Source organism: Drosophila busckii, chromosome 3R, assembly GCF_011750605.1.
Source record: "Drosophila busckii strain San Diego stock center, stock number 13000-0081.31 chromosome 3R, ASM1175060v1, whole genome shotgun sequence".
NCBI lineage: Eukaryota > Metazoa > Arthropoda > Insecta > Diptera > Drosophilidae > Drosophila > Drosophila busckii.
This window is the reverse complement of record NC_046607.1, coordinates 23,443,748-23,463,708: the sequence shown is the minus strand read 5'-3', so window position 1 is coordinate 23,463,708 and position 19,961 is coordinate 23,443,748. Positions and strand designations below refer to the sequence as shown.

The 19,961-nt window shown below is 37.2% G+C and overlaps 6 protein-coding genes across 8 annotated transcripts; 4 read left to right on the top strand and 2 right to left on the bottom strand.

Annotated features, from left to right (window-relative positions):
* Nucleotides 1–1,201: 1,201 nt before the first annotated feature.
* Nucleotides 1,202–7,223, bottom strand: LOC108603491 (fatty-acid amide hydrolase 2). The gene is made up of 3 exons (XM_017992346.2): nucleotides 6,442–7,223; nucleotides 2,017–2,920; nucleotides 1,202–1,913 (listed from the first exon to the last, which is right to left on the bottom strand). Exons 1-3 carry the CDS (start codon nucleotides 6,604–6,606, stop codon nucleotides 1,408–1,410), a joined length of 1,575 nt encoding a protein of 524 aa, XP_017847835.1. The 5' UTR covers nucleotides 6,607–7,223; the 3' UTR covers nucleotides 1,202–1,407.
* Nucleotides 7,224–9,031: 1,808 nt separating this feature from the next.
* Nucleotides 9,032–11,126, top strand: LOC108603492 (succinate--hydroxymethylglutarate CoA-transferase). 2 transcript variants are annotated; one of them, XM_017992348.1, is made up of 3 exons: nucleotides 9,032–10,634; nucleotides 10,695–10,737; nucleotides 10,801–11,126. In XM_017992348.1, the coding sequence occupies exon 1, from the start codon at nucleotides 9,277–9,279 to the stop codon at nucleotides 10,570–10,572; it is 1,296 nt and encodes a 431-aa protein (XP_017847837.1). In that variant the 5' UTR covers nucleotides 9,032–9,276; the 3' UTR covers nucleotides 10,573–10,634; nucleotides 10,695–10,737; nucleotides 10,801–11,126. The 2 variants fall into 2 exon arrangements, with proteins under 2 accessions (XP_017847837.1, XP_017847836.1); XM_017992347.1 differs by having other exon boundaries at nucleotides 10,695–11,126.
* Nucleotides 11,127–11,689: 563 nt separating this feature from the next.
* LOC108603496 lies at nucleotides 11,690–12,034 on the top strand. Its single transcript, XM_017992355.2, has 2 exons — nucleotides 11,690–11,882; nucleotides 11,943–12,034. Exons 1-2 carry the CDS (start codon nucleotides 11,727–11,729, stop codon nucleotides 12,006–12,008), a joined length of 222 nt encoding a protein of 73 aa, XP_017847844.1. The 5' UTR covers nucleotides 11,690–11,726; the 3' UTR covers nucleotides 12,009–12,034.
* A 120-nt stretch (nucleotides 12,035–12,154) lies between these two features.
* On the bottom strand, nucleotides 12,155–18,886 carry LOC108603495. 2 transcript variants are annotated; one of them, XM_017992353.2, is made up of 3 exons: nucleotides 18,804–18,886; nucleotides 12,544–13,465; nucleotides 12,155–12,488 (listed from the first exon to the last, which is right to left on the bottom strand). In XM_017992353.2, exons 2-3 carry the CDS (start codon nucleotides 13,279–13,281, stop codon nucleotides 12,165–12,167), a joined length of 1,062 nt encoding a protein of 353 aa, XP_017847842.1. In that variant the 5' UTR covers nucleotides 13,282–13,465; nucleotides 18,804–18,886; the 3' UTR covers nucleotides 12,155–12,164. The 2 variants fall into 2 exon arrangements, with proteins under 2 accessions (XP_017847842.1, XP_017847843.1); XM_017992354.2 differs by having other exon boundaries at nucleotides 12,155–12,461.
* On the top strand, nucleotides 15,472–17,123 carry LOC108603493 (mitochondrial coenzyme A transporter SLC25A42). Its single transcript, XM_033294202.1, has 4 exons — nucleotides 15,472–15,754; nucleotides 15,845–16,110; nucleotides 16,178–16,364; nucleotides 16,424–17,123. Exons 1-4 carry the CDS (start codon nucleotides 15,477–15,479, stop codon nucleotides 16,575–16,577), a joined length of 885 nt encoding a protein of 294 aa, XP_033150093.1. The 5' UTR covers nucleotides 15,472–15,476; the 3' UTR covers nucleotides 16,578–17,123.
* Nucleotides 18,762–19,701, top strand: LOC108601514. The gene is made up of 3 exons (XM_017989413.1): nucleotides 18,762–18,978; nucleotides 19,034–19,331; nucleotides 19,391–19,701. The coding sequence occupies exons 1-3, from the start codon at nucleotides 18,762–18,764 to the stop codon at nucleotides 19,656–19,658; spliced, it is 783 nt and encodes a 260-aa protein (XP_017844902.1). The 3' UTR covers nucleotides 19,659–19,701.
* The last annotated feature ends 260 nt before the right edge of the window (nucleotides 19,702–19,961 follow it).

Below are 19,961 nucleotides of genomic sequence, written 5' to 3'. Positions count from 1 at the left end.
TCTCCCATTGGATTCACTCTTTGGCAATTGATAACTATAACTGCTTAGCCACAGCTAACTAAACCTAAATGAGTTTTATATGTATACTGTTGCGCCTGGGCTCTCACTCACTCTCTCCCTTTATAAATTTGTAACTTTAGCTCTTCATTCCAGTGAGTGTTAGAGCTAAGCGCTCTCTTTTAGGTTAACCACAGGTAGTCGCATTTTTGTAAGCCACGCTAATAGCGAGAGTTTCAACATAACAAGGCTAATAAAATAGTGTGAGGCACTTTGATGCTTGTTGCATGGTCATTTTCGTGAGACTTGATTGGCCACCACATTCTTTAGCAAGAATTTAACTTTACGCTGATATTTTCGGCCAAATAACACGTTTTTCAGACAGCGCAATTGGTTAAAGCCTTGAGCTACTCCAAAAGTCACAAAACCCCAAAGCATATGAGCAAACTAACAAAAAACAGTTGAAACCGTGTACTTAGTCAGGCCAATACAATTTTTATAAAATTCGGCAGTGAATAACACACATAAAATGAGAGAACTAATACTTAAAGCAGGTAAGTCAGCAACGTTAGTAAAAGAGCATGCATACATACATATATAAACACATACATATGTATGTATGTATGTGTGTATATTTTTGTACGTTGACTGTATTAAAATCTTAATGTTCTGTGCCAGTTTAGCCAAGTGGAACCATTTGTACTGTTGTAGCTTCAGTATGTTGCTTATTAGCCTGTTTTGTATATTTACGTCTACAGTACATTATAAAATATGTACATACATACGTTATTAGCCCATAACAATGGTTAGCTGCTGCATGTGTAAGTTTCTCTACACATGGACGACTCTTGTATAAACTGGAGGCCAGAAACAAGGCTTGAGAAACCAACGCGTTCCCTGAGCATTTGATTTAGGACGTTAACAGCATTACTCCTCAGTTATCCTTATATACTGAGCATTTATTTAAAATTAAAATCTTTAAGAAATAAAACCAAATGTTGTAGCTTTTATTAGAGCGCTATTTGCGGGCTGCGGTAACAATTTGTACAAAAATACACATAAATCTAAAACGCTTACAAACTAGACGATTATTTACATATAAATTGTGTACATGATATACAAACGAATTTCTTGAACAAAAATATAATAATTTAATACTTGTTTAATGATTTTTTAAGAATTTGCGCTATTCAAATGTGTTTGCTTGTGTGATGTAAGTGAATCGATATAAAAATAAAAGTAAATATAAAGAACGCAATGAAACAATAGATTATATTAGAGATTTAGAAAATATCACGTTAAATTCTTTTTGCAAAAACAATTGGCTGTCGACTGCGTTCACTTGGTTCAAGTCTAAGATTATCTGTCTTATGTGCATGCCAAATGAAAATATTTTACTAAAAGTTCGAGTTAGCCTCGCTTGCTACTGGCATGGCTATCCTCAGATGGCGGACGCACCCAGCCGCCATAACGTCGTTCCATTTCACGTGCCACTGCCAGACAGAGATGATCCTGCCCAGGATTTGCCACCACTTGTATGCCCATGGGCAAATTACGCCTATCTAAACCAATCATACAATTGGTTACTGGCAGGCCCAACGTATTAAATATGGCCATATACATAGGCTCCAGAAGCTTGTGATAAATCTGGTAATGTTGATGAGCTGTATTGGGAAATGTTGGATAGAGAAAAACACCGTCTGTGCCGAGCAGCTCCTTGAATTCAGTCTTAAGTGCCTCAATGATGCTGGCCAAATGCTTATGCCGCGAATTGGGTATAATTTTCATGAAATTTTGCAAATGACCAAATATAACCGATGGCAATATGCTATCCGAGCAGCCAAAGAAATACTTGACAGTCTCCTTGCAAACAGTCTTTGGTTGTTCGCCCTCCTCCGTCTTGTGGTAAATTGTCTCTATAAAAAAATAGCGTTATTAGACTTATTCAAAAACTAAGGCTTCCAAACTAAACTAAACAATCACCTCATCCAAGCTTAGGTTCTCACTATGTTCACTTACCTATATTCTTCATGGTTAGCATGGCCGATAACGATATGTCCAGTGACCATTTCATTTTGCGTATATTTACACGCTTGGCATTGAAATCGCTAGCCACACGATTGATACCCGCATGCAGATCTCGGCTGAGTGGACGCATCATGCCCGAGGGACCGTCGTTGTCCATGAAAAAGAAACGTATGCCATGTGCACTGATCTCCTTATCTAGCGTCAGTCTAGGACCAGTTGGATCACACATGCACTTGAGCAATAGCGGTAAGTCCTTGGCATAACGTGTCATGGGCGCAATGGTAAAGAAATCGCCCCATTTGGGGAAATCGCTGGTTGGATGATGTCCACGAAATGATACTGCATAGGGGGTGGGCTTATGACCCCAAATGCCGCTAAACATAGCGGGCAAGCGCGATGAGCCACCAATATCTGATGTGAGCCCAAGTAGCGAGGCGCCACTGGCCAGCAGTGCCGCCTCACCGCCCGAAGAGCCACCTGGTGTGCGCTTCAGATCATAAGGATTTTTCGTTTGCCCTGTAACATTGTTGTATGTCTCCCAAAGCAAACACAACTCAGGCGTATTGGATACGAGCAATATAATGCCGCCACAACGTTTGATCTGCTCCACAACAGGCGCATCCGATTTCGCAATTTGGGGCGTTTTAAAAACACGTCCAGCTTGATTTGTCATGCCCTTGACAGCAATGCTCTCCTTAACAGTTACCGGAATGCCTAGCAAAGGTGTATGCTCCTCCATAGACTCCACACTGTTGATGCCCATGGCTATGACATTGTCAATCTCACGCGCCTCATCCAGCGCCTCTTCAAAGCGGTCTTGGACAATGGCATTTATAAGCGGATTTACCTGACGACAGCGTTCAATATACGCCTCGACTACCTCTTCGCTTTTGATCTGGAATAATGAGAGAATAAGAGAGTTGAGAATTGAAGAGCAAGTCGTGTTTTACAAATGTCTCTTTGTATTGTTTGCTGATACTGTTGGCTATTTTTTATGCTTGATTACTAGAAAATTTTAAATTTAAATAAAAACCTGCTTAAATAAAATTTTAAATTAAACTATTTTTAAAAATTAGTTGTATTTATTTACAAATATAAAAAATGCCACTAAGTCTAATTGTATTACCAAACTTGATATAATTATTAAAAATTTGTAATTAAAAAATAAAATGAAAATAATATGCTGCTATTTCTTTTTACATGTTCCCGCTAAAACTAGCTATTTATTTTGACAGCACCCGCAAGCTTATTTTTAATTGTTTGTGTGAACCAAATAAACGATCAGCAATTTATGTTAAATTGAAATCAATGAAAATAAAGAACATATTCATGGCAGTTGCTGAGTGTATAACAAGGCGTATGTGAAATCTTTTGGAATGCTGCAACAGGTTAATGCTTTGGCCGCCTAAGTTTCTCTACCTAGCCAATAAAAGGATATTTAAGGGTACTCCATTCAATCCCCACAAGTTGCAGTAATGTCGTTAAATGAGAGTGAGAGGTGAAACTTTTTTGTGTTACATGGGCAGCTAATATAATGGTATATAGACACATATATGTAGATATATGTACAATGAACTCATATGCCATGATTATTTAACTTTATAAATGTGTACATACATATGTATGTATATAAGTAATAAAATTTAAAGCTACTTGACTTTTCAATGACTTCCAGTGTAATAATAAATCAGCAGCAACAGCAACTTAAAGTTTTTGAAGTTAGGGTGTATGTGTTGTATGTGAAAACCTGCTTAAAGGTAAACACAATGTGCAATGCAACCAATATGCAAGAGTTAAGCAGCAATCGATTTCAATCAATCTTGGAATGAACCCAAAACTGTGCCTGCTTTGAGTATTTTTGCACACAAATGTAAATGTATATGCCATTATATACTGCAAAAGTCTTGCCTTAAACTAAGACTAACCAAAAACTTTGAAAATATTCAGATTTTTTTTTCAAGCTTTTATAAGTAAATGTGTCTTTAGACTATGAATTGAATTTTGCTAAAAATAACAATTTTCCCTTAATTCTCAACTCACTCTTATTCTCTTTCTTGCAGGTTAAAGGCGACGAAGGTAAATCCGCTTATATATGTCATTGTCTAAGATCGTTTTGGGGGTGAGGCGCGTGAAATTGACAGCGAGTTTAGCTCGCTATTTTATTAAAATATTTTCATTTGGCATCTACATAAGACAGTTAATCTTAGACTTGAGCCAAGTGAACGCACTCGAGAGTCAATTGATTTGCAAAAACAATCTAACGTGATATTTTCTAAATCTCTAATTGTTTCAATGCGTTCTTTATTTTTATATCTAGTCACTTATATCACACAAGCAAACACATTTGAATATCGCAAAATTTTAAAAAATCACTAAACAAGTATAAAATTATTATATTTTTGTTCATGCAATTCGTTTGTATATCATATCCAGAATTTTGTAAATAATCTAGTTTAGTTTTTAACGTTTTCGATGCTTGATGTATGTACAAATTGTCACCGTAGCCCGTATATAGCGCACTTTTTATTTTATGCTCTGGACTTCAAAAATGGATGACCATTTGAAATACATAGACGGATAATTGAAGAGTAAGGCTGTTTAGGTTATATAGGAAAGAGTGCTTGTTTCTCAAGAAATCATAGAATAATAACATAATAGCACTAAGCTATGCTTAGTGATAATAGGCATGTATAATGTGTTTAAGCAGTAGCAAATCAGCTGAGAGTAAACGCAAATATATAATAATAATTTAAATAAAGAAAAAGTCATACACATTCAAATACACACACACTATGTACATAAACGTCAAATTAGATTTGAAATAAATCTTAGTTGTTGAGATAATTAAGTAAACTATGTATTGCATGTTTTATGTCTCCGTCTCTGTGTGCACTGGCGCAACGTTGACCCGACCAGTCACATTTATGGAGATAGCAAAGGCAGACTAGACTACCAATCTAAATTTCAAAAAATTAAACTGCCATGTGGTAACATAAATAAGCATTCTCAATGAAACGCCGCCGACAAGCTACAAATAATAAATTTTATAATTAAAACAATTATTAGCAGGCACGCGAAAAACAATATACAAATTGTTTTGCAAAAGACGCGAGCATAAACAAAGGCAGATTTGCTTATAAACAATTGTGATAAATTTGATATATGTATGTGTACAGACACTGTATATGTCTGCTTGATACGAATAAGCTTTGACCTTAGTTAACTATGATGTGGACCAATGAGCGCAAAGAAGCTCGCGTTGCAACAATAACTACGAAAGCAGGCAAACTGCAATTAACTACAAAAAAAAAAAACATAAGTATATGTATTTAAGTAGATTCGTCATGCGCACGCGCGTAGCTTGTGTACATTTGTGTGTGTGTTTATACTAAGCCAGATGCTATAGATATGGCTAAGCATGAAGCCCATCCAGCCAGGCGCTCTAGGCCGCGGTTAACTAACCAACTTTTTATATGTGTATGTATTTACAAACGTATGTAAGTATGTAAATATGTGAACTTAGATACATACATGTAGCTAAGTCTACATACTATTTATATTTTGTTAACTTAGCACTATTTAACAGGTATATAAAAAAAAACTCTTTGCTAACAACTTAAAAACTTGCATATGAGTAATGCATGTGAAATGCATAAAGTACGTTTATAACATGAACTAGTTTAATTTTAGAGCTTTTGTGAAAAGCATCACAATTATATAAGTATATAAATGTAATCAAATTGCAACAGTTTATATAAATAAATAAAATTGCAGTAGACCAACAAGAGCCAGTATAAGCTATAAGTATTTTTATCTAATTGTAAGCCTAACATTTTGGTTACTAAAAAACAAAAAAAAAATTCAAATAAGCTTATATCATTCAACATTCGTTTAATTACTTCCATATAATATGTTATTCAACTGCCTTATGATTGTAGACTTGAACTGACACTAAACCATTTTTAGCAGAGCGTCTAAAGCTGTGTGTTAATAACAAAAGGTTAATACAGTCAACACCCGTTGACTAAGTTCATAGCGCTGATGGAGCAGCTACCACATAAATATGTGTATAGCCGCATGCAAGCAGTGGCCATCAACAGCAACAACGACAAGAGCAGCGCGACGGCATCAGATTGCCATTGCCTCAACTTTGCCACAATGTATCTAATAGATAGATGTGGCAATTGCGCTGAGAGTGGCCTTTGTTGTCGTTGATGTCTTGGACTATGCCCCCGCTTGTCTGTCAGACTGACTGCCACATGTTGTTGGCCTGTCTATCTATCTTGTCTATTGATTTTGCAAGAGATTTGAGGCGCGTTCGATTTAAGTGATTTTTTTTTACGCAATTGATTGGCTTTAACAACGAGTGCAATTTGATCTGTATGTATGTGTGTTTATGAGGTTGTAGAAACTTACCTTTTTGGTGCGAATAAGTTTAGCCAAATCGACGGCAGGTATCTCCAACAGATGGCTACGTATCGGTGGCAGTTTTCGCCGCAGCACTTTAATATTGGTGTAGCGGCTGTAGGGCACAACAAACCAGCTGAATACAATCATGGCTGAGCGCAGAAAGCGCCTCATGATGTACCCCAAGATCCTGGAACACAGTAGCACAGCAATTTTGGCGGTTTAGCTTTAACGCACAACGCGAAAGAGAGAGAAAAAGAAGCAGTGCAAACAAATGTTCGTATCTGACAGATACAAACTGCAACAAGGCAAGGCAAGCGGGTTAACAGGTTGGCCAACTAGCGACAGGATTGTGCAATATTGCAGCTGGCCTGCGCCACAAATTCACGCTCGGGCACGAAATCGCGTACGACGACGTCGACGAATGCAACGATATCTTAATACTTTTATACGCTGCTCTCTTTTTTTTTGCAATTCTGCTGCTTCTCTTGGTGTTATTGTTGCGAAGATTGGTCAGTTGGCTAATCACCAGTCAAGACACTTTCTTGTTGTTAACAACAATTGAATTTTTAGTTAGCGCTTGTTTCTCGTATGCGCAGCAAACGCATGCGTAACGTTTCACTTGCTTTCATTTTGTCACGCACTTTTTGTTTGAGCTCAGCTTATCACATCTGCGTGTGCGTGTGTGCGTGTGCTGGTGTATGTAAGTGTTGTTGTTGCACTTTACTTTTACTTAAAGCAGAAAAACCGACTGTCGAACCGACAACGTCGACGCGCACTAATCAAATAAATGAGTTGCAATGCAGGCATATGCTATTTAAAGCTTGGTTGAAAGCTTCAGCTCAAAGCTCTTTTGCTCTCGCTGTTGATCTCGCTCTTGCGCTCTCACTCTCTTAAAGTGATGTCTCTTGTAATGCCGCTTTAAAGTTCATTTGTAAACCCCACAATGTGTTCTAAGAAACTGGTGCAGGTCTAAAAAATGAAACAAGGCCATAATGCTATAGCGCGGTGTCTTAAAAATTTATCTTTTAAGTCAGCCCCATTGTAACTGCGTCAATGCAGCTAATGACTTAAAATATGAACATTTCCTGTTAAATTAAAAATATACTGGCTTGTGAACTTTGATTTTGTTTTTTTCTGCCAAGCTGTAAAAAAATTGCAAGTCGGCTTTATTAGACAAATTAAAGCATTACATATGCATGTAGCTAGAGCTAATTTGTATGATATTAGCTTAGTACAAACCAAATCAAAGTTTTAAGTAATAGAAAATATAGTCTCTTAAGCTTTTATATTTTTTGTAAATGTTTTATAATAAATTAATGTAAAATTTAGAAGAAACTCAAATTGGGTGCCTGCTGTTAGAGTAAAATTTGATATTTAAAATTATACATTTACAATCCACTCACTTTATATATGCCATGCCTAGTTACGTCAAATGCGGCTAATTGCAATGACGTACAAAACTGCAAGCCTCACTAAAATTGAAACTGAAACTGAGATCATCGGCATTTAAGAATTGCAATGTCAATATACATTTAAATATTGATTTTAACGTAGCTGCAGGGAATTAAAAAACCACATTAACCAATAATAAACAAATAATGCCACCTGTGTGTAAACATTATACGCACACATACATATAGTTACTATAAACAAATATTCAATTTTTATCATAGATACTACGCACACTGTGTGGGTACTGATGCCTAACGCCTTTCTGTTTGTAAATACTTTTTAATTGCGTAATCATTAGGGGCCCCACTAATGGGCACAACAATTGAACATTTTGAGTTGACTAATTTAGCTTTTAAGTACTTTGCAGATTCACTTTAATCTAAACTGACCACTGGCTATAATTACAGCAGACTAACATAGCTTGAGATCACGCAACTGAAGGCTATATAAGTTAATTATGTATGCATTAAGTACAAAATAATATGTTTGTTAAATTGTAAAAACAAGTGAGTTTATTCATAGAACTGTTGCGTACTATGGGCTTGTTGTTGTATTCCTATTAGAGCCTGTTATTTGGTCAGGGAAAATATTCCGAGCTGGTTTTTAATATGCTTTACTATTATTCACGTTCGGAAGGGTATGAAGAAAATGTGTACAAAAATCGATTATTATTATGGCGATATTTAAAATTATTCTGAGGATCTTTCAACCAAACGTATATAGTTGTTAAGTGCACTTCACTGCAACCTTTGCGCTTGTTTGTCGACAAATGAGCTCAAGCACTTAACTTACTTTAGTTGGGAAAAATTCCCAGGCATAAATAGTTATTTGCAAGCATTTAATAAATCTCAAAAGAACATAAAATACCTTCGAAACCTTACAACAGCTAATAAGACATTGAAAAGCAAATAAATTAATAAGATAAAAAAATACAAAGCACCGTTAGATATTTAGTCATATTTAAGTATAATCAAGTCCAAACAGACAAGTTTATTTTTTTTCAGCAACCTAATTGTTGTCAAGATAAATAATATTAAAAATTAAACATGAATTGCATTAATTTTTGTTAGCAACTGTTAAATATGCAGATAAACAACATTTTGTTGGTGCCTTTTATAACGATAAGCATTTACGAAATGCGTTTAAATGTGCTTAAGAGAGAGCGAGTGGACAATCAAGTGAGCGAGAGGCGCTAAGAGTTTTTAAATAGATAGCAAACATTTGTCGTAGTCTCTTTGTTGCTGGCATTGATAAAGCTCACATGTTCTATGCTTGATCAGTGTGCTGGAAAACTTTCCATGCAGCAAACGTTAGATGCTGAAGCAAAGTAATTAGAAATTGAACAAAAAAGATTAAGCATTATAAGCAAATTATACAGCATTAAAAGATATGTGGGTAACGCGTTTTCTTTTACATCGTAATGGGGCTCTTACCCAAAGCTGGCGAAGCTTTGCCAGTGCTCACAACAACAATAGCAACGCGACAGCCACTGAGAAACATCCACTGCAAGGTGTGCGTATATTGGACTTGACGCGGATTGTGGCCGGTCCCTATTGCACAATGCTGCTGGCTGATTTGGGCGCTGAGGTTATCAAAGTGGAGCGTCCACATTTCGGCGATGAATCACGCAAATGGGGTCCACCTTTCCTAGAGCAAAGTGGCGATGCTACCTATTACTTGGCCTGCAATCGCAATAAGCAAAGCGTTTGCATTGATATGAAGCGTGGGCAGCATATTATGCAAGAACTAGTCCAGCAAGCCGATGTCCTAGTGGAGAACTATGTGCCAGGTACGTTGGAACGTTATGGCCTGGGTTATCAACAGCTGAGTTCTGTGCATCCCAAACTTATCTACTGCACTATTAGTGGTTATGGCTCCACTGGACCTTATTCCAAGCGTCCTGGCTATGATGTAATAGCTTCCTCTGTAGGTGGGCTCCTGCATATAACAGGCGAACGTTCAGGACCGCCTAGTAAGGTGGGCGTGGCAGTGACAGATGTGGCAACAGGTCTATATGCACACGGCGCCATTTTGGCTGCGCTTTTGCAGCGACAACGCACACAACGTGGCCAAAAGATTGATGTAAACTTGCTCTCTACCTGCTGCTCGATGTTGATAAACGTGGGCAGTAATTATTTAAATGCAGGCGTGGAAGCCAAACGCTGGGGTACAGCACACTCTAGCATTGTGCCCTATCAAAGCTTCAAGACAGCAGATGGGTATCTAACTATAGGCGCCGGTAGCGATGCACAGTTCTTAGATCTCTGCCAGCGCTTAAACATTGAGGAATTGGCTGCGGAAGAGCAGTACAAGACTAACAAGGATCGGGTGCAGTATCGTGAGCAGCTGGTGGAGCAACTTGCCAGCATTCTAGTGCGGCAAACGAACAAGCAATGGATGCAGTTATTTGAAGGGGCCACATTTGTAGCTGGACCAGTAAATAGCATTCGAGAGGTGTTTGAGGATGAACATATACAAGCTATTGGCTTAGTCAAAACCTTGCCACATGCGCTGGATGGCGGTGTCAAAGTAGTGGGTCCAGCTGTGGAATTCAGTGAGGCACACAATGATGCACGCACTGCGCCCCCAATATTGGGTGAGCATACAAATTCAGTCCTTAGCCAGCTGTTGGGGTACAAGCCAGAGCAACTTGCTGAGCTGCGAGAGCAGCGCATCATACAGTAGCAAGCCTAGTTTTTATTTCATATTTTTAAATTGTATACAGCTGACATATATATTAAATGCCGGTGAGTAAGCTTTAAGCTTAATTATAGCTGTAAATGGCTTAACATTAATCTCTTCGACAGATTATGCGTAACCGTTTGATCGAGAGCTTGCCATGGAAAGAACGTACGAGACGCGAGAAATGTATTATAATTCTTTTCTTTGCATTTATGTTTGTGGTCATTGTAGTGCTTGTTGCTGTGTTTGTCTTCCTTTGTGTATCTATGCACAATGCAAGGTACACAGCACAGGGAGAAAAGAAGAAAAAAGACGAGGAAAGTGGCAAGAAACTGTTCCAAACAACAGTTGTCATCATGTAAATAGTGAGACTTACCAAAAACTTAACAAGTCTAGGCGAGGACGCAGTGCATCGATTATCGATTTAAGAATCATGGCTTCACATGGACTCGACACAAAGGAAACGAAAAATAGCGCATGCAAACTCACTTTGAAAACAATTATTTATGCACTTTTGTTTACTCAATAAACCAATAAATAAATACAGCGAGCGTAGCTTAGGACTTTGCTTATTATGATTTGCTGTCCAAACTAATACTAAAATGTACACACGATGAGGCACTTGCAGTGCACTGGCGCTGCTTGTTTGTGCTTGTCTGTATGTATTTATATATGTATGTACATACGTATTACGTACGTATTACACACGTCTTACATGCCCTACCTGTTCACAAAGTCTTTGTATTTATCTTGTCAGAAACACAAATAAACGCCTCGTTTATAGTTCGAGTGGGACAGGTAATAGTTTAGAAATAATAATAACTTACATGCAATAAGACTCACAGATAAACGAAGTGTATAAGTACGTCTGCCGCTATTATACGTAACACAGAAATATTACCGGCAACTTTATACCCGACAAACATATTTCATATAAATTTAAAGACATTTCTGCTCAAGTTTAACACAAACACGAAGTTTTGCCACAAAATTTCTTTTATTTTTGCAGAGTTGCCATATGTATTTTTTAGTATCGCGCGGGCTTTTTTAACATAACATCCCCAAATGAGTAATAGCAAGAGTTAACAGTGTCTGTAAAAGCATTAACAATACAAACTTTTGTTAAGCTGTCATTTATATAATAATAAATATAAAAAATGCCGGCGCAGCAAAAACAAACGTTTCTTTCAAGAAATCTTGTGGCCGTGGTTATGGTACCCACCCTAATTGGGATACACTTTGGCTGGAAAATGCTGCAGGACAACCGCAAGCTGGTAGCTGAGCATGAGAAAATCGACATGCCGCCAATAACAGTATGTCGTAAAAACATAAATATATATTTGTTTACATATTATAGTTTTTATTTATTGCAGCTTGCGAAGGCATTGTGGAAAAGATTAACAGGTGGCGCACCAGCAGAGATTACAAAAGAAGAGTGATATAAAATAATAATTGTTTCTCTTACGCAAAATTATTTATTACACAAAAAGTGATGACGAAAGTTATTTTACAGACATAATTAATACATAAGATGTAAATAAATTCTGCATGTACTTGGAGAACGGTTAATGGGTTTAAACTAAAGCTTAAAGTATTTATTGTGTCAACGCCGAATCGACGGTGAGATTATCTAGCTGAGCATTAAAGAGTACATCGCTGATTAGTTTCTCGGCAATAATGCGTTGCGTGTGGTTAATGGAGCGTAGCTTGCTGGCCACGTTAACACCAATAGCATCATACTCATCATCTTGGCGATGCGATTGAGTGGGCGCCGCTGTAGTATATGCTGTGGTAGCAGTGCCACTAAACAAGGGCTGAAAATGCTCCCGTCCTATTTGTATGGTGGACACCGGCTGTCCATGTCCGTTGGCCTGATGCAGATGCTGCAGTTGCTGATGTTGTTCAAGAGAATTAACCGCCTGCAATGTTAATTGAGATTGAACAAGATTGAAATGGTTAACTAGGCCAACTGACCTGTTGTATCTCGCGTTGCGAGTTCGAGTCCAGTGAGGTAATCTCAAGTACTTTGACTGCATGTGTGCCAGGTGTACCGGATTGAGCGGCGGTTGACAAACGCTGATGGGTCTCGAGCTCTTGCTGTTGGTGGTGATGATGATGATGCTGCTGTTGCTCGTTCTTGACCAATGCAACACAATCCGCTGGAGTCACTGATATAGTGCTTATAGTCGTACCTTGACTACTTACCACAACACTATTGGACTCTCCTACCACCTCTTCACCCTCATCTCCCGACGTGGCCACAATTGTTTCAATATGATGCGACTGTGTAGTATGATGCGATTCGTCCTCATAGTCCATAGAATCATCATCATCAAAGCTTATATGTAGCTCACGTTTGGGTTTACACTCGCCAGCATTGCGCTTTGGCTTGTGCTCTGCTATAAAAAGTAATTTGTCATAATACCAAAGTCGCGTTTCGTAGTCGCTTTTGCTGCTCGATTTGCGAAATTCTCTCCTAAATGCCGATCTTAGTGAATTAATCTTGCGGACCACCATGGCTCTGTCTGGATTGGGTTCGACCTCTTTGAGTTTTTCTACTAATTTATCGTAGGCTAAATTTCTGGCGGCATGATTGCTGTAGTCTTGATGTTTGGGCTGCCATAAGCACTCTTCTTCCTGGTATTGCTCAATAAACTCAGTAAGCCAGTGGCGTGAATACGACCGTAAATCATTTAAATTTGATGAATTCATTGCGCTTTGAAGGAGAACAATTTTTTTTATTTCTTTTTAGTTTGCTGTTTTGCTCTGTGTGCGTCTGCCGTGAAGTTGGCTGCGCTAGCTGCGAAAGCAAATTGGCAGCGCCGTTATTTCTATCGAGCAAACTGTGCGAAAGAGCTAGCTTCAGGGTTTGCATCTGTCATCCATGAAGAAGAACCTAATATAAAATCGCGTTGTCGTTACTTATTGTTTTTAGTTACAAAAAATTTATACTAATGCGTGCATGTAAAAACTAAATAATATTCAATGAGTAAGACTGGCAAAATTCTTCGTTTAAGCTAGTGAGTGCATTTCTGTGCACTGCCATTTTAGTTTTATTTTATTTTTATTGCTGTTTGTTGCTGCGTGTCCGTAAAGAATACGCAAAATAAAAAATCTGTGTTAACAAAAACAAAGGTGCGCTATCAATACTCTTATAGCATAAATTGTTAGTACTGCTCTGATTTGACTAATTATATAATTTTTTGTGAGCGTGCATAAGATGATAAAGTTAAAAAGCAAGTGCAGAAAATCAAAACAACAATAAGTAATAACTGTTATTCTAGAAGTTGTGGGAGTTAGTCTAAAACACACACTCTTGCGTGTACATATATACATACATATGTATGTACATGTTGTATTTATTGTTTGTATATGGAAAAAAACTGAAACAGACCGCGGAAAACTTTAGCAAACAGCTGTTCCGCAGCATATCTAATAGAAATTCCGTCACGTAGACCTCAGATGTGTAAACAACACGCATATGTACATATGTATGTTATAGCAAATCCTTTGATTATGACGTTGTGTAGAAGCCTGTGCCAATTTCATGGCTTTTCTATTGAGTGCAAAGTCCAACAATCAATTTTAATATGACTTAGACTATTTATAGGCACAATCAAATGTTGTTTGTGTAAATTCATATTTGAATAGAATCTGTGTGTTTACGCGTGTACTATTAATATATGGATATGTGTATGTGACAACCTTGACTGAGTGCAATAACAACAAACAAAGCTTAACGAACTTGTTTACATTCATTTTTGCCGGCTGCAATAGCAAGATGCCCTCCCCTCCCCCTTGTGTTTTAGGCGACACATCGCAGAACTACAGTGGTACATAGTTCTAGTTTTTTTTTTGCTGATCTCAAGTTGTATTTAAAAATTATGACCGATGAAACGGTAAATCATTTCCTTATCACTACAGATAGTTTTTATCATTAATATGTATGACTCTATTATATCTTTTGTTATTTTATTTATAAATAAGGCAGCCCACGTGGTGGTATACGAAATATATATGGTACATACATACATACCTATTTGACATATGTATGATAATTGCTTTGGAGGTGTGTGCTTGCCTCACACATACTAACACTTGTTATACTTAAATTAAGTGTGGCGATAATTTGTTGTTATTGTGGTGTTAAGCAGACGATATTATATATACGAAAACAATAGCCGATTTGCTTGTCTTTCTTCTCTATAAATGTTGCATGGTTTGTTGTACATAAACAAACTATAGATTATCACATTGTGCTTGTTAGACTTGGCTGAAGTCTTCTACGCTTATCAGGAAAGCATGTTCGCAGCAATAAACATGTACTGTTTGTTATTGTTTCTTAATTATAAAAGCACACAGAAAGCTCACTTATAGACCAAAATAAATGTATAAAAGTTGAACGCTTGCCAAATTGTTTTTAGATTTCAAATGCTTTGCAACTATGAAACAAAGTCGGACATTATAGAGCTAGACAGGAAAAGACCTTCAAATGGATTGCGAACTCATAATTCATTTATTTATTTGTAGTCTGCCATGAGCCGCCTTTTAGAAAAGCCAAACATTGCCATGTCCATAACAACAACTGGTAGTCAATTATCCAGCACAGTTGCTGCTGCTACCTCGACGCAGGTTTCGTCAGCAGCTTATGACACAGACACTAGCTCCAGAGAGGATGATGAGAGTAGTAGCAACTCATTGGCAACGAATGAGCTGCCGAGTGCTACTAATGTCAAGCACAATGAGGAAAATGGTAAGTGAAATGAGATGGTCACTTCATTGAACAGCATATGTTAATTTAGCAATATCAATGAGTGCGATATTTCTTGCTTTGATTAATTATCTTGTGTTCATTTTTTCGCCAAATAGTTTGCATATCCAAACATATTGATGCACAGTGTTCAATTATGCTTTCAATCGCAGGCGCAGCAGCTGGTGCGCTTGCTAAGACTACGATAGCGCCTTTGGATCGGACAAAAATTAATTTTCAAATACGCAAAGATGTGCCCTTCTCATTTCGCGCTTCATTGCTCTATCTGCAGCAGACATATAACAAGGAGGGTGTCCTAGCGTTGTGGCGAGGCAATTCAGCTACTATGGCACGCATTGTGCCTTATGCTGCCATACAGTTTACCTCTCACGAGCAGTGGCGACGCATACTGCAAGTGGATCAAAATGGCAGCAAGTAAACGAATTAAACAGTTTACAGTACAATCTATCGAGATTTTACTGTAACTATATTAGAAACTATCTATAAACTATGCTTTAATTGCAGCACCAAGGGGCGTCGCTTTATTGCTGGCTCGCTGGCGGGCATTACATCGCAATCATTAACATATCCCTTGGATCTAGCGCGTGCTCGAATGGCTGTGACGGACAGATACACAGGCTATCGCACATTGCGTCAGGTGTTTGCTAAGATTTGGGTTGAGGAGGGTCCCCGCACGTTGTATCGCGGCTACTGGGCCACTGTGCTGGGAGTCATACCCTATGCAGGCACTTCATTTTTCACATACGAAACACTCAAGCGCGAGTATCAGGGTAAATATAGTTTAAGACCTGGGCAATCGTAATTAGTAATATTCATATTTTAATTTATTTTTTATAGAAATGACGGGCAATACAAAACCAAATGCATTAATCTCACTAGCATTTGGAGCTGCTGCTGGCGCGGCTGGTCAAACAGCGAGTTATCCCTTGGATATTGTGCGTCGTCGCATGCAGACAATGCGTATTAACACAAATGCTCAAGAGCGTTGTCCCACTATTTTAGAAATTCTTGTTAAAATCTATCGGTTTGTAGTACTAATGAGTAAAAAGATTAGATCAAATGTTAACATTTTATCCTTTTTAGCGAGGAAGGCTTTAAAAATGGCTTCTACAAGGGCTTGAGCATGAACTGGATCAAGGGTCCCATTGCCGTGGGAATAAGCTTCTCCACGTATGATTTAATTAAGGCTTGGCTGCGTGAGCTGTCGCATTTAAAGCGGGGTCGGGTGGAAAAGTAGCTGCTCGCAACACTCATACATATACTCACACACGGCCACACAAATTGAATATACACCAAAAAGAGCATACGCACTGCTTTCAGTCATAAAATTGATGTGATCAAAGCTCGCATAGGAAAGCAGCAAACAATAATTGTTACATAGATATTTTTAGTTGTTAGTTGTGAGGAGTTTAAAATCAAGCGCTTACATTTGTTATTCAAAGATAATTATTTGCTTTAAGCTAAAAGTAAAAACTAATAATAATTATACATGCATATATGTACATATGTGTATATTAAAAGTCTTTGTCAAATGTCAACGCTACTACTGTAACCGTTACTACTGAATTCGATGCTTCATTTTTATACTGAAAGTCATTACCTGGACAATAACTTCACCACTAAACATAACTATTATATATGTAAAATTTATATTTGTTAATTTCTTGAAATTATTTTGTGAAATTTTCAATACATTGTAACATAGGACACGAGGTAGCAGCAGCTGTAAGGATATTTTGTTTTTATATCTAGATAGAGCCATGAATTTATAAATTATTCTGCAGCAAAATTATACTTATGCAAATATTGTATATGAGTGTGTTTTTTTATTATTAGTAGAAAATAAATTTATAATGTTTTCAAATCTTGTCTTTATGTGGGCTCCCTAATTAATCTTTACATAATCAGATTAAAAAAGCATGGGTAACAGATGTACAGATTGGAAATACAGAAATTGCGTCTGATTGCAGACTCTTTTGAATTAATCCGAATTGCACAGATATGTACTGGACAAAATTGATGTATATATATTCATGTCTTATACGAGCCGGGCAAATATGACTCTTTTGTATGTAGAATGAGGGCTAAAAAGCAAAAAAAAAAAAAAAACTAAAGGAAAGCAAATGACTTCTTCAATACTATGAAGTTAACTGAACGCTACAATCAGTTGTCATAAGGCACGATCTTGGCTAATTAAATTCAACTCATTTCATGAATGGCCCTCCCTGGCCACATACACAATGAATTAATGTATTATTTCATTTTTGATGGGTTTGTCGCAAAAGTAATAAGGAAATTATGCGGCAGCTAAACAACAATTGAGCTCGTTTTGTCTCGCTGGTAACTTCAAGCTGACTTCTTGGACACGATGTGAGTTTAGTTGTCAGCCGGTGCTTGAGTGAATCACACGCAACCAAACACGAAAAATTCGCGTCGCGTATTCGGCACATTAAACTGTAAGCAAGAGGTTTCGTGTATCATAAACCTAAATACTACAATTTAAATCATATTTGGTCAGGGTGTACTTTCACACCTAATGCAATTAAGTAAATAATAAAACAAATATCAATTTAATGCAAATATTTGTGCATAAGGCTTGCCACAAATACAAACACACAAACAAGTAGTTGGTGCATTGCGCTATTTTTAAAGTTACACAATTTCTTAGTCGCAACAACTAACGAAAACATGGGCGTAGCTAGTATGTAATTTGAGGGGCCAGTGTTTCATATGGCATTTTTTATTAAATTTTCATGAAATAGACATAAAATCGACTAAAAATTAAGGTTCGAAAATCAGAATAGGTTTTTGACAAACTTATACCCCCTTTATGTTAACCTAGCTACACCTTTGAACGACAACAACAGCAACTATTTAGCAAACTGACTTTAAGTTGAATTTTTGGTCAGTTGGGAGTTACTTGATCAGCTGTTGCTTAAACTGCACAATTACCTTTTAAAATTGTTGTTATTTATTGCTTTCACTAGTGTTGCATGTCTGATAACTATACATATACCTATATATGCGTTGCATATGCTTCTTGAAAACATGTTGAGCCCTCGCAAGTTTGTATCTTGTACAAGTCTTTTGTTTATATTTACGCTCGAGCGCTTGTTACTCTTATCTGTGCTTTTTGGTAATGACAAACAAAAATAAAGCAAGAAAATGAATGCAAACAATGCATAAAAACCACTTTGTCCCTGTACAAAAAGTATTGAGGTCAAGTGTAAAGCTAAAGATCATAAAATAATAATGTTTGGACCTCTTAAAAGACTCTTGACAACTGCCAAAGATAAGATATTTTTAGGGGACGATTAAAGCTATCGTATTTTTGCTTTTGCACTGTTTTTTAAATAAATTTAACTTTTTAAATTTACTTTGTAATATAACAGCTTCCTAAAAAGCTTGTCAAACTGCAAACATGATCTTAGGTCTACAGTTTGGAAGACATTGTAATACTCACTGTTTAATCACTGCCATCCTGGTTACTGTTGTTGGTGTGGTGAACGGCTCTACCCAAATTTCTGTCGACGAGGATCTGCAGAATTTATTGGGTCGTTGTCACAATCAGTCTGGTGATGATTATAATAATTGCATGAAACAGACGTTTAATGATTTGCGTGCCTTTTTCACAACGGGTAAATGTTGCTTAAATAAAACTGACTTAAACTTAATTTAACGAAAATTTAATAGGTGTGCCTACTTACAACATTAAACCCTTTGATCCACATCATTGCGGCTTTGTGGAGCTCCGACGCGGCGACATACATGGTCCGGGAAATTTTAAGTTGATCTTACGTAACATTTCGGAATACGGCTGGTCGCGCTCTGAAGTAACTAAAGTTCACACAGATACCGAAGATCAGCGCATTGTCTATGCGCAATATTTTCCGGAGAAAAGCCTCGAGGGTCAGTACGAGTTCAAGGCCCACATGCTTGGCGCTGAGTTACGCAGACGCGGCCACTGGAATATGACCTTATACGATTATAGGTAATAACACTGCGCACTTGATGCTATTATGATTATTAAATTAATGTTTTGCTTAATAGTCAAACCACAAGCGTGCAACGCGTGGGCGCTCCAGGTTCGCTGCTCAAGGTGCATGTGGAGGTGGATCGAATAGGTGGAATGGAGCTCCACATAGAGAATCTGCTGGGTCAGCCACTAAATCAACTCGCTGATGGTGTTATAAATAGCATGTGGCAGCTGGGATTACCCTTTGTGCGTCCCATGATCAATGAGCTGGTTAGCTCAGCGTTTACGGATATTTTTAACGAATCCTTTCGTTATTTTCCACTCGAAAAGTTTCTCAGTTAGTTAAGCAAAAGACTTAGAATACATAAATATCAACCCTTTTGCGCCAAACTATCGTAAGTCATATAAACTCAATTTTACAGTAAAAATAATATTAATATTGGAGAACATATACATTTTCCAGAAAATTCACTTTAAATTTTAAAACAATAGTAAACTGATATACAATGCTGCTTAAAGCTTATTAATGAAATAAATATATAAAGTATACTATTGTATAATAATATAAAAGCAATTTTCTTTAAGGACAATGACAATATATTTACAAAAAACTATATATATTAATATATTACTGAAATGCATGTA